The following is a 16,990-nucleotide window of genomic DNA, read 5'->3' on the forward strand; positions in this document are numbered from 1 at the left end:
CAATACAAGACAGAATGGTAGATCAGGTCATTTCCCCCTTTTTATTTTACTGGCTTAAACCTACTAGGAAAATCAGCTCCATCAATCAAATCCAGAAAATTCTGTGAGAGATGCCTGTAAGTATTTAAAGGGTGAGAACCTAAAATAAGCCATCCTTTTCAAAGTAAGCTGCTGTTAACTATATTTAATCTGAATTGGTGAACATCACTAGATCTACCATGTTAGTCTGCTTCTCTTTGCTAGAGATTTTTGCACCCCTCCTATGGTAGGCCACAAAATCATAGAACACATTATTATTCGAAGTATTGGTTTACACCGAATACTAAGTTCTGAGTCCCTGCTGAGATAGCTACGGATGTCATTGTGCAGATATATTGTGGGCTCCTGCTGAGCTCCACATCAAGCTGTGTTGCCTTTTTGAAAGGATCTTTTATTACAAATTGAGAAGCTAGCATCCTGAAAAACAGCCTTCAACATCACTTTCATTTCCAAGAATGATTCCAGGCTCTGGGGACAGTCTTGAAAGTAAAAGTGATAGCAAGTTTTGGAAACATGACTACCACATTAACGAGTGTTTGGTACTGATGGTGCCCACCATGGCACCTAACCCAGGGCATGCATTTAACATCCAAGTAGTTTCAACCGCCTCAGAGTTCAAAGAGCTTTGTGCTAAATCATTGTGCCGCTTTATTGGAATCTGGCTTAGCATATGGTGTGAAATCAGCTACTGTGGTTTCTAAAACGTGGTTTATAATTCACCTGAGATGTCAACAGAGCTAATTGTGATATATTCAACAAACCATGTCCAAACAAACCATGGTTGAAAATATGATGTCACCACATCTGGTGAGACATGGTTTAAGCAGAATTTATCCAAAACAATCATTATCATCTGGGCTATGTAACATGCTCTTACAGACCATTTTTTACACACTGGGCAGACTGGGTGCACATAGCACGTTAAGCCCAAACTGAACAAACTGCATTATAATTCAAACCAAGATATGAACCCAACTCTTATTGCTTTTGCTATGAATTGTTCAGTTGATGGTATTATGAGGAGAGTTCTTCCCACATTCTTGCTTTGCTCACTGATTGGTTTTGTGAGAGCAAGCAATGCTCCCATTGGTCCTCTGCTCTGTCAGTTGGAGGGCTTGGTCTTCATTTGATGAATAAATAAGGTGAAATTGGAGGTGGCTAATTTACTCTGCAGGAGTTTCTGTGAAGAGCTGAAGACCCCCTTGAAACTTCCTACTACGAAAATGTAAGTGTTTTCCAAGTTTTTTAAGAATTGTATTTATTCTGTTAGGAAGAATGGTGTTCATGTACAACATTAGGGATGATACTGGCTATGTGAACATGGAATGCTAGTTCCACTTTCTCTTTTATCTCCAGAGTTTCTAAGAGTGAATTCATAGAACATTTATAAGCCATCATGTAGTCTACTTTTTAGTGTAGTAAAGCCAATTTTAATTTATTCAATAAACTCTATTTTTAAAAAAAATATGTTTAAAAAAATGTTTGCCTTTTATCATTAAATTTTGCCAGTTACATTTTTATACTCTAATGTAAACATAAGACTACATGTATTTTAGATAACGTCTATATAGAATAATTAGCCATATTGTAGCCTTGGAAATGTAAAATCAATGTAGCTTAATCGTGAAGCAAGGTTGCAACTCATTAAGGGAATCCCTTCTTAGATTCCTTCCTTGTGATAAGCCATGTTTTAGTTAACTCTATACAATAAGACATAATTTCTGGGTTCCTACCCAAAGCTAAATTTTAAACCATGATTCCCAAGGCACAATTGCAGGTTTATATGAGTCAAAACAATTGTGGTTTAATAAGTAGGAAGACTTGTTGATTGGGTTCATCCATCACGTTAAGCTACAGTTTGGGTTAATTGGTTTTTCCTTAAAATGGAAGCTACCTACAACAATTTATTTAATTTCCAAAGTTGCCGGAAAGAAAAATTCTACTAAAAAGCACTGGCAAGAAAAGTATGATGTGCAGTAATTGGCTTATTTGTTCTCCTTGAGCAGGTCTCTCACACAATCATGTCTTCTTTTCCTCTGCATCTCCTGCTTCAGTAAAGTTACACATGAGCTGTTGCCTATTTCAATGGAGGCAAAGGGGAGGCAAGAGCTATAGAGAAAGAAGCACCATTGTTCTTCTTGAGCTGCAGGTATCTTGAGAGAGTTACAGCTGTTATTAAGGGATATTTTTGTTCTTCTAGGCCAGAACAACATCCAGTGGCTCCCGGAAATAATGAGGAACAGTCTTCAGCTATGGAGAATAATGAAATGCAGCAGGTAAGTTTGTCCTTGGTGGGTCTAAGCTAATGAATAATATCAGTAGACATCTGTATATAATTTAGATAGGATAAATAAAATTGCAGGGCCAATTTAGACTTTAATGCTAAGTAATATTTAATGTGATAGAAACAATGTTTTATATGGAAGGCTGAACCATGCTATTTAATTTTAATTAAAGGTAATTAATTTTCCTCAGCCCAGTTATTATTTTTTTTTTAAAGTAGCATTCCTCAGTCCATCATTCAAAAGCGAGGTCTTTTTTGCACCAAAGGCTCTATGAATGTGAAACCAAAGCACAGGAAGCAGCCTATTCCACCCTTGAAATAACTGAAACACGATAGACTGCTTGGTTTCTTATGGTTTGAAATTTTACAACTTATAAAATGTAGAGTGAGAACCAGTTTGGTGTAGTGCAGAGGTCTTCAAACTTGGCAGTTTGAAGACTTGTGGACTTCAACTCCCAGAATTCTCCAGCCAGCATAGCTTTAGCATAGCTAGCATAGCATAGCTGGCTGGAGAATTCTGGGAGTTGAAGTCCACAAGTCTTAAAGCTGCCAAGTTTGGGGATCCTTGGTGTAGGGGTTAAGGCTCCATTATAGACACCCAGGATAGCAGAAATTCTAGTCCCCATTTATGCACAAAGCCAATTGGGAGTGGGGGTGGGGGTGGGGGTGGGGTGGCACGCGGGGGACTTGCTTTGCACTTCCAAAATCTTGCCAAGAAACTTCCAGGGATTAATCCAGGAATAAGATACTGATTCAAAGGTGCCCGGCCTGCAAAAATTAAGGCAACCACTAGATGGCAATGAAAATAGAAGACTAAGTTTGGTGCACTTCTGAATTTTTGCAGCTGTATCTCGGAGCCCTGCAATAAAGGCAGAAGGGATGGCCTATCCTAGGTCTGTTTTTCTGAGCTGGAATGCCAGCAGTTTTCCTAGGAATTGTCTATTTCTCTTCCACTCTACAATGAGAACTTTCCTAACTTCCTGTCCTAGAATGTACTAAACCTAACACTAGCAGACAAAGCTTATTGAATCCCTGACATTGTCCATCTATAAATAGGGGAGCTTTTCCTTGGAATTAATGGGTAGTCTGCCTTTTGGGTTGGGGGCATATTCTAGCACGTTGAGGGCAAGGAATGGACACACTCACAAAATGGCTAAGTTTGCCTACTCATAAAGTACCTGCTATGGGGTGAGTGTGGCCAGTTGCAAAATATCCATGGTTCAAAAAGCTGAATAGTTCCTTCAAGAAACTCATTTCCCTCTGTTAAGAGTATTTTTATGTGGTGCAAAAGGATACTTCATAAAAGTAACGCTGGAGTTTTCCTTGTAATATGCCAGCTTTGTTTTACTCTCTTAAATCTCTTTTTTTTTTAAAAAAAAGAACATGTGGACTAAAAGCCTCATAGATACCCAAGCACAGTATATGAGGGCATCTTGGCTCCAATGGGCATTATGTGCTCTTTGTGTCTCAATTTTTTCTTTTGGGCTAATAATCTATGTTGAGTATCGAGACATGGATGAACAATCGGTTGGGTAGTTGTGGCTTAACAAATTCTGAAGAATAATATATTAGATAGTTGCTTGGTATAATAATCTACGTATTGTACGTTTTTGGTGCCTATGCCAACAAGTGCTAAAATGTTGTGAATTGACCCAGTGTGGTTGGGGAGAAAGATTATCCAAAGGTACTGCTAACACAATTGTGTACAAACCAACCCTCATCTATTGTGTGCCTTGTTTGGTTTTGGATCGCAACTTCCAGAACTTTCCGCTAGAAGAGTTGTTAGTCATATAAGGCTGGGAGTTATAGTCCCAACATATATAGAGGATACTCAAGGAAACCTTGTCTCTATAGGTATTAGCTACAGTCATGTTTGAATATTGGATTTATTCACTAACTTTCTCTCCTATCATACCCCAAAGGATGTTCTTTCAAGAGCTACCAACCTACCTCTTGTCAGCTCCACTTATGAAATGGCAGCTTCGGTTTATACCTCAACTAAGGAGAACCACCCTTATGTTAAAGTCGTCTTGGATTTGGCAGAGAAGAGTGTGAAGCATGTCTCCGAGATGGCTATGAGTAGTGCTCAACCTTTTTTGAGTAAGCTTGAGCCCCAAGGTAAGGCACAGCCTTCATTCTCAAGATTTTCTCTTTGTAGAAAGAGGCAGCAAGTCTTTGGGGGCACCTCACGGGCTTATTTTCACTGTAGGTTTTGGGACTGGTTCACATATGTAAAGATTGTGAGGAATTCTATCTAGTGGTCTGTTGTTGAAGTCTTGCATATCTCTCAACAGTAAGACCAATGACCCAGAAAAGTAATTGACTCCTCTTCATTGGGAGGTCTTCCAGGGCAGATTAGATAGCCCCTTTTAAGGGACTCGGTGGCTCAGTGGCTAAGAAGCTGAGCTTGTCGATCGAAAGGTTGGCAGTTCAGCAGTTCGAATCCCTAATGCTGCGTAACGGGGTGAGCTCCCGTTACTTGTCCCAACTTCTTCCAACCTAGCAGTTCGAAAGCACGTAAAAAATGCAAGTAGGAAAATAGGGACCACCTTTGGTGGGAAGGTAACAACGTTCTGTGTGCCTTTGGCATTTAGTCATGCCAGCCACATGACCACGGAGACATCTTTGGACAGCGCTGGCTCTTCGGCTTTGAAACAGAGATGAGCACCGCCCCCTAGAGTCGGGAATGACTAGCACATATGTGCGAGGGGAACCTTTACCTTTTAATGTGGATTTCTGCACTGAGCAGAAGTGAGATATGAGAGCTTCAGTGGTTTTGGATCACTTTCCAACTCTAGGATTTGGTTATCTCTTCCTTTCTTCTCACTCCTGTTCAATATGGAGCGAATCTGTATTTACCCATCGATATTGTAATTTCTGTCATTTCAGTAAGGTACCTGAATTGCAGGAATTGCTGTAATACTATATAGATGTGTGTTAGAATGTGACATTTCTTGTAAGGATGGAAATGGGACTGGGAGGTCCACATTCATGTTTGTAAAGCCACTCAGAGTCACATCTTTGTGGGATGGGCAATACACAAATATAAAAATATAAAAGAATGAATAACTGGATATAACTGGAATATCTTTTCTGTAAACTGTAACAGACTTTAATTTGCATAAGACTATACCATGAGAAATTTAAATGGAATGTAATGAGGGGAGAAGGAAGATTCAGTGATTATTGATTAGAATTCTAAAAATAGTTAATACTTTTTGGATGTTATGTCAAAAGTCTTGCAGCCTATAAATTAAAAACTGCCTCTCTCTAGTTTCAGTAGCCAGCCACTATGCCTCCAAGGGTTTGGATAAACTGGAAGAGAACCTGCCATTCCTCCATCAGACAGCTGACCAAGTAAACTGAACTTCTTATTTTTACGTCTGTCTTTTAATATCATTGTTGATGGGGGATAAATCTCCCATCTAGAGGTTTGGGGGTGCAACTCCAATATGTCTTAAAATTGCCTTATGTTGGGGATAGTAATCCAATGTTCTTATTTCTGGTCAAGAGCATGAGGGAAAAGATCCAAAAATACACTAGGACAGTGATGGCTAACCTTTTTGCTGTCACGTGCCAAAAATCGGGGGAGTGGGGGGGGGCTCACACGCATGCGTGCCCACACCCATAATTCAATGCGCCCCATCCCCCTGCGCATGCCCATGTGACCCCACCGAGCTCCCCCCGCTTTTGGCACGCGATGGCACGGTGGGCCCAGTAGGCCCATTTTTCACCCTCCCCAGGTTCCAGAGGCTTTCTTTCCCCAATCCCCTGGGAGGCCCTCTGGACGCCGGAAACAATCCATTTGCTGATTTCCGGTGGGACCTAGAAAGCCTCTGGAGCTTGGGGAGAGCAAAAAACGGGCCTTCCTTCCCCTGAAGGCCCTCCAGAGGCTGGAAACAGCCTGTTTCCTGACTTCCGGTGGACCCAGAAGGCCTGAAAATCAGCTGGCTGGCATGCGCATGCGCGCCGGAGCTGAGCTAGGGCAACAGTCGCATGTCCACTGATATGGCTCCGCGTGCCACCTGTGGCACACGTGCCATAGGTTCGCCATCACGGCACTAGGATATAAAATTAGAAGCCACTTGATCAGGGGATGAAAACTTGTGTAAAATCTGATTTCAGCATTGTATTGATTTATTTGATCTGATAGCTTGGAACAGAGCAGCAGCTGGGGGTAAGTAAATGGAATCTAAAGAGCAATAGAAGGGACATGTTGCTTGTTTTCCAAATATAGATTCTGACAACCTAAGAGTTGGATGAGTTTTTGCCTACCCGGAGTAATTCTTCAGAAAATAATGGTTAGAACTACGTTACATCCACTTCCCAAGAGACTGAATGTTGCAACTTGTTTAATGGTATCCCCGTAGGTTATTTCTGAGACACAGGAATTGGTGTCCTCCAAAGTAGCAGATGCCAAAGAAGCCGTAGCCAAAGCTGTCCAAGATGGCAAAGAGATGATCATAGACACAAGAATGGGTAAACTCGCCATAAGTGGGGTAGAAGCAGTCCTGGAGAAATCGGAAGAATTGTTGGATCACTATCTACCAATGACGGATGAAGAACTTGGTAAGCAAGGAGTTTTTACTCTGTCTCCAGTCTGTGAAATAATAGGAATTAAGCATTTGCAATACTCCCAGTCTCGCTCAATCATCTTTTGTGAATATTGCTGTTTTCAAAGGCCATGCCTTTGGAAAAGAAAATGGCTTCCATGGGTTGATGCCTGAGGAGACGTTTCAAAGAAGTAACATGTTTTTATCTATATCCCACAGCTAAAATAGCACAGTCTGCACCAGAAGGGATCCCCCTGCAATCTGAATCCCAAGGCTATTTTGTGCAACTTGGGTCCCTGTCAACTAAACTCCAGCATCGGGCCTACCGGTATGCTGTGGTAAAAATGGAAGCAAGCAGGGAAAACATCCAGAATACATTCAACCAGTTACGACAAGCCATTGGGCAGGTAGGAGAATTCACCTCCAGACCCCTTATTTTTATTATTATTGAATATGGAATGAAATGTTCTTCAGCCCCACCCCTCCTTAACTATGTTTCCTTTGTGGTATACACAACTCATGCTATTGTGGCATAGGAGCAGTAAGTACATAGAAAGGACACATGTATGTATAATGTTGAAGGAACTTTGTGTGACACATCCAGAAGGGAGCTCATGCGGGAAATGATTTATTTAATGGAAATAAGAAAGCAAAAGGGAAGCTGTGCTAGGAAGATGATGGAAATGGGGTGCTTAAGATTAGATATCTAAACTTAAATTTTCTTACAACAAAATGCCTTGCCTTTACTTTTTTTTCCCCCCACTTGGAAATTAGCAGCCTTATTTTTTTTTTTAATCTTTAGCCCATATTGGTTATTTTTGTGAATTGTTCAAGGCAAACTGTGGTTGCCAGATCACATTAAAAGAGAAAAAGCAGGGGGAAAATGGCAAAAATTTATCTAAGTTGAGAGTGGAGACTCCAACTGATAAACATTTGTATTATTTAGTTAGTGCTTTGAGACATTTGCAAGGGGGATGGATAGCTTGCTCTGGTCATTATCTTTCTGATGGCAAAGCAAATTGTATTGCTCTAAACAAAGCTGTACTAAAACAATTCCTTGTTTTGTCCACCAGCTAGAACATACCACGCAAGATATCCTTCAGATACCCCAGGAAGAAAAGGAAAAGCTCCAGCAGGTACGGCTGGATTAAAGTCATAGGGAGACCAAGAAAACATGAGCTCTTGATGTAATAATTGTAGGGCAATTCTTGAGAAGCTAAAATATTTATTGGTTCATTCTTTTTCCCAGATGGAATCTCATAGCTTGGCCATGAGTTATCACATCACTGAACAACTGCAGATGGCGTACGTCAACTTGATGGGAAGCATCCAAGGTCTGCCTGGTACCTTTCAGCAGAATATTGAGTTGGCTCTCCATAGTATTGGGGAACTTCAAGCTACCTTTACTGATGCTCAATCTTTCCAAGATCTTTCTAGCAGCCTTTTGATTCAAAGCAAGAAGACAGCCGGCATAGCCCAGAAGTACGTAGATGATATCTTGGACTATGTGCTGCAAAACACTCCATTATCCTGGCTTGTGGGACCTTTTGTTCCTGCACTTAAGAATACCTCGGGTGACCCGGAGCCTGCAAAACCTAATGAAAGGGAAGTGGAAACTCTGAAACCAGAAGCTCCAAAGGAAACTCAGTGACTTAGTATTTAGTCCAGATGGTGGCATGCTATTCCTGAGATACAAAGGAAGTGTACAAAAGCGATTGTAGATTCTCATGGGGGGGAAAAACTGAAACTAACATGATTGAAATATTCCTGTCTTCCAAATAGTATCGCAGTGGAGTTTCAAGCTCAATTATTCCAAAGGAAAGATACATGTTAGTTGATTTTCCTAAGGGCTTCACTTTGAGAAATAAAACAACTGATTCATGTTGTACTACAATTTGATTTTTAAGCTTCCCAGGTATATTGAATGGCACCACTGTAACTCTTGGATTCTTTGATCTGAAATAAATGTCATTGCACAAAAAATATAGGTAATTGTTTGAAGTTTGTTTCAGGGTCTTGCTATAGATAATCCATGCTACGGGGTTATGATTCTTTTGCAGTATTCTACAATCTTGATTTCACAAGGACATTATATATTTATGTGCTGGAAGTGGAAAAGAAGAGAGAGATGAAGTTCCATTTGTTTATTTTTCTTACTGTCAGGGAATTTCTCCTTAATTCTAGGCTGGATCTCTCTGATAAGTTTCCAATTTTTTGCTGGAATCTTAACAATTATTCTTCAGTTTCCAAATCAGAACTGGTTCTAGGCAATAATTTCAATGTCTAGCAGGGCCAAGAGAGTTTCCTTTTCTCATATTTTAATATTGTAAAGTCTCTGTTTGAAAGTCCAGCTCGTTTTAGAATGTGACATTCTAAGGTTAAGGACGGATGAAGGTTGACTCAACTGGCCATTAAATTAAACTTTTATTCTAAATATTTAGATGCCCGGTGACCACAGGAGGAAATTAGTTTCTGGGCAAGAATAACCATCAGTGCAAATTGCCTCCAAAGAATTCTAGCCAAATTTCTCAATTGCTCTGCAAATTTTAAGATAATGTTCCTATTCTCCTTACTTATTGCAAGGTTTGCTTTTACTACCTTGATATGCAGGTAGGATACATATGTATGGAGATTTCCTGAGCTTACAACCTGTAAATGATGTCAACTGGTGATTTTGAGAAAGTAGTCTGACATACGTTTTAATATATCCAAAGCATCCCACCTTAAACCGTGTGTAAATAACAGGAAAAAGGATTGTGAAGTCCTACGCATTTGCCACTCGGAGATCAACTGCATGCTGGAACTTTTAAAGTCCATCATTGCACCTAGTCAAAAAGCCACCTCTAAGTTCTCCAAGCCTTCATTTAACACACCAAACAGTCTAGTCAAAGGCTATGTTGATGCATGAAGAGTCTTGCTTGAACAGTGAGCAGCAGTCTCAAAATGCGCAATGTGTTCTGAAAACATGTCCGGCTCCAAAAACGTAACACATGTTGAGGTTCTTCTAAGTTTCCTTTATTGTTCCTCACCTACAGTAGGAAAAAATCTTGCCAAATTGAAATGGACTACTTGTACCATTGAACATACATGAGAACTACTAGGGAGTGTTGTGGCCCTCCGGCAGCCAGCTGGCAGCAGAGTCAGACAGTGAGGAGGTTGGGGAGGAACATGGGCCAGTCCTGGGGGCTGGGGAAAGCTTGGACAAAGGGTTCTGTGCCAGAGGCAGAGAGGGAGATAGACAGCAGTGAAGCAGAGGAACAGCTGGAGCCCATTCCCAGTGTGCGCATGCGCAGAGCTGCCAGAAGGCAAAAACAACTCAGAAAGCAGGGTCGACTCAGGAGTAAAGCCACACCTTGGAGGCAGGGGTGGGTTCTAAATTTTTTTACTACCGGTTCTGTGGGTGTGGCTTATTTTGTGGGCGTGGCTTGATGGTCATGTGACAATTCTTTAGGATTTAGCAGAGGTACTGGTCTACCAGGCTTTTAACTGCTTGCAGAGCTGTATCAGTCTACCCATTTATTTTTGCAGGCACTGGTCTACTCATGTATTTTTGCAGGCACTGGTCTACTCATGTATTTTTGCAGGCACTGATCTACCCATTTATTTTTGCAGGCACTGATCTACCCATTTATTTTTGCAGGCACTGGTCTACTCATTTGTTTTTGGAGGTACCGGTCTACCACCAAACTGCCTTTTACCGCTGATCAGCTGTAGGGCGGCCCTTTGAAGCCTCACAGCAAGAGTTTAAACAGTTTTTTCCTTATAGCCCATCAGCTGGGACTCAGGAGGCAGCAATAGATTGGGGGTGGGGCCAAATAAAAGGTAAGAATAACACGGGGTGGGGTGGGAGGTGGGAGGGGGACCGGGGGGGCAGAACCGGTTCAGTGACGTCATATCGTCACTGCTACCAGCTTGGCGGAACCAGGCAGAACCGTGAGGAACCCACCACTGCTTGGAGGTGATTGGCCCCTCCCATAGGAAACAAAAGAGGAGCGATCAGGGAAGGGGCTTTTGCAGGAAACAATTCGTTTGGTAGTTTCAAGAGTGAAAAGTTCTGTTCATGACTCTAAGAGACTCTGTGCCAAGTTTTGCTTTACTCTGCGTTTGGAAACAAGTTACGTGGCAGTTTGCCAAGCGAGATAAGGTGTGTTGAGAAATATTCCTTTGAAAAACTGTTTGGACAAACCCTGCTGACTGTGAATAACAGTAATTCACAGTCGTGTAAATAAAAGAGGTTTTGCCAGGACCAATTCCTGCTTCCTGCTTTTTAAGGGAGCCTAGGTCAGAACAGGGAGCAGCTGTCTTAACACTCTTCTCCCACACAAACTATCTGGACTTTCACTGTTGTTTGCTTCGCTGGAATTCACTCCTTCCCTTCTGGCAATCTGGACTACATCACAAAACCATACTCTTCCCACCCACCCCAAAAGGAGAAGAGACGGATGTCCCAAAGTTGGACTTTGTTTTTCCTTGAAGACGTTTCGCTTCTCATCCAAGGAGCTTCTTCAGTTCTTCAGAAGCTTCTTGGATGAGAAGCGAAACGTCTTCAAGGAAAAACAAAGTCCAGTGGTCTTTTGAAAAAGCAAGCAACTTTGAAACAACCATGACCTGGATGATTTGAGAATTTCCATAGATGAGGAGAGATTGATGTTCTAAAGGGCCAATTAGGATAAGCTAATACAAACCGCCCCAGCGGAAACCTTCCCTGCTTCCTGACCTACTATCGCTTAAATTCCAAAAGATCATTCAAAGTTTGGGACTTTTGATTCAGACTGAAGCATGGATCAAGCATTTTTGTGAGGTATTTAACATAATACCTAGTGATCAGGGTCCATCAGGAATCATTTTTCACTCTCTCCCCAACCATTCTCCTGTCTTTGCATATTTTGGAAACCATCAAGTCATCGCATAACTTAAAAAAAGGTAAAAGTTTTCAAGGAGACTCAATTCCTGTGAAATTCCTAGATTCAAATCCCAGGTAGTGAGAATAGAATAGAATAGAATAGAATGGAGTGGAGTGGAGTGGAGTGGAGTGGAGTGGAGTGGAGTGGAGTGGAGTGGAGTGGAGTGGAGTGGAGTAGAGTGGAGTAGAGTAGAGTAGAGTAGAGTAGAGTAGAGTAGAGTAGAGTAGAGTAGAGTAGAGTAGAGTAGAGTAGAGTAGAGTAGAGTAGAATAACAGTTGGAAGGGACCTTGGAGGTCCAACCCCCTGCTTAGGCAGGAAACCCTACACCACTTCAGATAAATGGTTATCCAACATCTTCTTAAAAACTTCCAGTGTTGGAGCATTCACAACTTCTGCAGGCAAGTTGTTCCACTGATTAATTGTTCTCACTGTCAGGAAATTTCTCCTTAGTTCTAAGTTGCTTCTCTCCTTGATTAGTTCCCACCCATTGCTTCTTGTCCTGCCTTCAGGTGCTTTGGAGAATAGCTTGACTCCCTCTTCTTTGTGGCAACCCCTGAGATTTTGGAACACTGCCAGCACATTCTAATGCTGGCCTCTCTATTTAGCCATACTTTTACAGATGCATAAAGAGCAGAGAGGCTCTATAACAATTCCAACCTTTCCCCCCTCCTGGAGTTGGGCTGTGCCTCTCTGGAGAGCCACATGAGAATTTCCTTGGGTGGCTTCATGGTCCAATCTTTGCCGAGTCTTCACTCGAAAGAGGCATATCTTTGTCCATAAAGCAGTTGGAATGGAAAATTGCACCCTTCTTTATAAACCTCCAGTTTGGTCTAGTGGTTAAGGCATCAGGTTAGAAACCAGGAGACTGTAAATACTAGTCCCTCCTTAGGCATGAAAGCCAGCTGGGTGACTTTGAGCCAATCATTCTCTCTCAACCTAATCCACCTCACCGGGTGGTTGTTGGAAAACAGGAAGAGGAATACGTATTAGGTATGTTTGCTAATTTGAGTTATTTATAAAAAATAACAGGATAATAAACACACTGAGAGTGTTGATAACGTGGCCTAAACATTTTAAAAGTGTTCCCTTACCCAAAATTTGTGGATTCCCAATTTTTTAAATCTATCTATCTATCTATCTATCTATCTATCTATCTATCTATCTATCTATCATCTATTTATCTATCTATCTATCTATCTATCTATCTATCTATCTATCTATCTGTTATCTATCTATCATCTATCTACTTATCTATCATCTATCTATCTATCATCTATCTATCTCACAGCCTTTCTTAATTCTATGGAAAGAAAATCTGCTTTAAGAAAGTTGAAACTAGGTAGAACATGGATTATGCCTGCTGTGTCCTCTTTCTGTGTGTGTTCAAGATACGGCTACATCTCAAAACCAGGAGAGACATTTTCTTGGCAAAAAAGAGTGATGCCTTAAAGCAGATGTTCCAGAAAAAAAATATTTTATTTATTTCTTTATTTTGAACATGCTTATATCAATGATTTCCCAAACAACGTGTGCCAAGTCACAGTGGTAGGCTTGGAAAGAACCATGAGAAATAATGAAATGTCCCTCAAAGCCTGGTGCGCCAGCTCATTCAGGTTGGGTGGAGAGCTGTACTCTTTTGAGGAAATATCACAAGATTACAAACTCTGCCCCAGGGCAGTAGTTTGGAAGAAGATATAGCTATTGCTTGTTTATGGGATTGGGTTTTCCTTGCCTTTCATGTAAAGTTTTAGAATCACTAAACATATCATACTGTAGGAGAAGAAGGGACAGAGCTTGGGGGTGGAGTTAAGAGGGTTATCAGTCTGGAGTCATTGCATTGCCACAAGCATCCAAGTCCAGCCCCCCTTGAATTCTGTTGACTGTTATCTAGCACTATTATTCCTTTTTTTTTAACTTTACTAATTTAATGCTGACCTTAACATGCGAGCCTGATTCCTTGTGCCTGACACATCAGGTCTGATATACAGAAAATGGTTAAAAGGGGCAGATTTTTTATTTTTCTGTAATCTAACACAGAGTTCCCCAACATTTCTGGCTTTACAGATTGGCTGGGGGGGGAGAGAAAGAGGCTGGTTCTGCACCAGTGGCCACCAAGCGTGCTTGTGCACAGCTCTATTTGCACAAGCGACATGCATGTGTGCCTCCTGCTCTCTTAAATGGAGAGCGCCCGCCCCCGCTGGTCACACAAGTGAGGATGCGCCTACATGCGCAAGCTCACCGATCATTTCTGTGGCCTGCTTGCAGATCCCTCATAGCCCACTAGTGGGCCACACAGCCCACAGGTTGGGGACCCCTGATCTAACAAATAAAGTAGGGTTAGTATTGAAGTATGGTATTTTTCTTCTATTGTAATTATGGTTATAATTATTAGGTTATCATTCCACAAGACATTCATAAAAATGGGAGAGACTTCAGTTAAATGGTCATAGGTTCCCTCTTGATGTTTTAGAATCCCCACCCCCACTTCAATGTCCCTACTCTGTGCTAATTGTGGATGTAGGAAAAGAAACTGAATGACTTACGTAATGGATCTGTAATCCACCTTTCTCAGATTTTCCGAGTCAATAATTTAACAGCCCTTTAATGCAGAGTGGGATTGCTGTGCTCTGGAAAGCGTTTTTAAAACTCCATTTACTTTTGCCATTTCCTTAATTTGTTGGTAACTCTTCCCCAAAGCTGTTGATTTTCTGTCAAGAGAAATACAAAGATATACTTATGTGTGCTTTCTTCTATAGGAAAGGTGTGGGTGTGTACAAGTTAACAAGGTGATTGAGCGATAACTAGTATTTAACATTCTGGCATTATTCTTCTCTCTATACTTCTTTTTTTTTTCCTTTCTCTCCACCGGCTTTGATGTAATAATATCCATGCAGTGCCAGATAAAGGGGTGTTTCCAACTTGCTGGAAAAGCGATTTTCGTTCCCAGGGAAAACAGTATTAAACCTGTTTAAAACGAGACGGAGGTGGTTGCTAAGAAGAGGTTAAAATAGAAAAGCCAAGGAAACCCATAGGATTGGGGCCAGCAAAGGGTCCATCAGAGTTCTCCAAAAGATGACAAATTCAAGGGCTGATTTGAAGCCTCAGAGATAGGAAGGCACCTCGCCTTCTCAAAGACAGAAGAAGGATGATGTTGTTTTGAACTTGATTAATGTGCTGGTCAGCAGCCTCGCAGAATGATGTAAAAAAAATCAAACCTGACATTTTTAGCACTTCCTACTCCTCTTTCAGAAATGAAGCATTCCCAGAGTTCTGATGAGGAACAGGTCACCGTGAATAGAGAGGCATTCCAGCCTATCTATACCAGGGACGAATGACTTGCCCCAGGGGTGAAATCCAGCAGGATTCTGACAAGTTCTGGAGAACCGGTAGCGGAAATTTTGAGCAGTTTGGAGAACCAGCAAATACCACCTCTGGCTGGCCCCTGAGTAGGGTGGGAATGGAGATTTTGCAATATCCTTCCCCTGGAGTGGGGTGGGAATGGAGATTTTGCAATATCCTTCTCCTGCCACGCCCACCAAGCCACACCACACCCACCAAGTCACACCCACAGAACCGGTAGTACAAAAATTTAGATTTCACCACCGACTTTCCCTCCGAGAGGCCCCGGCCTATGTTACCATCCATCAGGGGCCATTCCGTAAGGTTCCGCCTCATGATGGGAATGAGACGGCAACCGAGAAATCGGCAGGACAGATCCTGGGTAGGTGGGGATATCGACGCCACAACCATCACCCACGCTGCTCGAGGCTACCTTGAGGGGGTTGGTGATGGGTGTGGTGCCACCTTCCAGCCGCGGCCTCTCTTGGGGATTGGACCCCTTAAGACACTGTCAGTAGTGGCCCAGGTTTTATCTTCCGAAAGGAATCCCATCCGAAATGGCACAGCCTGAAGCATAGCTTCTGGCCATGTGGGTTCCATCTGCCATGGGGGCTGGCACCCCGGTAGGTCACCAGATGGGACCCAGTACCCAGTGTAGGCTGGGTAACCAAGAAAAAAAGAAAAAGAAATGAAGTATACCCCCATGTCTTCTGCATGTTCCTATGTAAAAGGCTGAGGATATTGTATCAGATGTGCTTTCTGCAGTGTTGAGGCAGCAAAACACATGTTGGAGAGCTGCAACGGGTGAATTCAGGATTAAATATGGTTTAACTTGATATGGTATGGAAGGTCTTAAGTCCAAAGACTATTTAGCTCACTGTACCATTACGTCAGTGCTCTAGGACAGGGGTCTCCAACCTTAGCAACCTTAAGACTTGTGGACTTCAACTCCCAGAGTTCCTCAGCCAGCAAAGCAAGGCTGGCTGAGGAATTCTGGGAGTTGAAGTCCACAAGTCTTAAAGTTACCAAGATTGGAGACCCCTGCTCTAGGATGCATGTTTCTCAATGCAGGTAGTTCTCGACTTACAACCATTTGCTTAGTGACCATGACCATTCAAAGTTACAACAGCACTGAAAAAAGTGACTGATGACCAATTTTCACACTTAGGGACCATTGCAGCATCCTCATGGTCATGTGATCTAAATTCGGGCCCTTGGCAATTGACATGTATTTATGATGATTGCAGTGTCCTGGGTCATGTGACCCCCTTTTCCAACTTTCTGACAAGCCAAGTCAACGGGGAAGCTAGTAATGGTGTTACTAGCTTAACAACTGCACTAAAGGATGCTTTTTTTCAAGAGGCAAGTGGAATTTCTAATTTTCCTTTGCTTCTCATCTAAGAAGTTCCTTCAGAGCTGAAGAAGCTTTTTGGATGAGAAGCAAAACGTCTTGAAGAAAAACAAAGAAAGTCCAGTTGCCTCTTGAAAAAGCACCTTTGGGACAACCATGACTTGGATGACTGAGACTCTCCATAGACACTTAACAACTGCAGTGTTTCACTTAACAACTGTGGCAAGAAAAGTTGTAAACTGAGGCAAAACTCACTTAACAAATGCTTCACTTAGCAACAGAAATATTGGGCTCAATTATGGTCCTAAATCGAGGACTACCTGTAGACTCAAACAACCTACTGAGCCAAAAACACACACACACCCCAAACCATATCATAATTTGGCATCTTGTATGGGTTCAGCCTGTACCAGAGGTGGGTTTCAGCAGGTTCTGACCAATTCTGGAGAACCGGTAGCGGAAATTTTGAGTAGTTCCGAGAACCGGTAGTAAAAATTCTGACTGGCCCCGCCCACATCTA

At 42.0% G+C, this 16,990-nt stretch overlaps 1 protein-coding gene across 1 annotated transcript; it reads left to right on the forward strand.

Annotated features, from left to right (window-relative positions):
• Positions 1-552: 552 nt before the first annotated feature.
• LOC139319853 (perilipin-3-like) lies at positions 553-8,527 on the forward strand. Its single transcript, XM_070947903.1, has 8 exons — positions 553-578; positions 2,240-2,315; positions 4,246-4,441; positions 5,598-5,680; positions 6,694-6,892; positions 7,096-7,283; positions 7,950-8,012; positions 8,126-8,527. The coding sequence occupies exons 1-8, from the start codon at positions 553-555 to the stop codon at positions 8,525-8,527; spliced, it is 1,233 nt and encodes a 410-aa protein (XP_070804004.1).
• The last annotated feature ends 8,463 nt before the right edge of the window (positions 8,528-16,990 follow it).

Source organism: Pituophis catenifer, unplaced genomic scaffold (assembly GCF_029215685.1).
Source record: "Pituophis catenifer annectens isolate HBS135680 unplaced genomic scaffold, rPitCat1.0.hap2 SCAF_7, whole genome shotgun sequence".
Lineage (NCBI taxonomy): Eukaryota > Metazoa > Chordata > Lepidosauria > Squamata > Colubridae > Pituophis > Pituophis catenifer.

What these genes read in the sequence shown, in the direction of transcription:
- LOC139319853 (XM_070947903.1), top strand. Translation starts at nt 553, where the DNA reads ATGACTACCACATTAACGAGTGTTTG. An exon ending in TCCATCAGACAGCTGACCAA is followed by an intron (nt 5,681 to 6,693) that starts GTAAACTGAACT and finishes GTATCCCCGTAG; the next exon opens with GTTATTTCTGAGACACAGGA. An exon ending in TACGACAAGCCATTGGGCAG is followed by an intron (nt 7,284 to 7,949) that starts GTAGGAGAATTC and finishes TTTGTCCACCAG; the next exon opens with CTAGAACATACCACGCAAGA.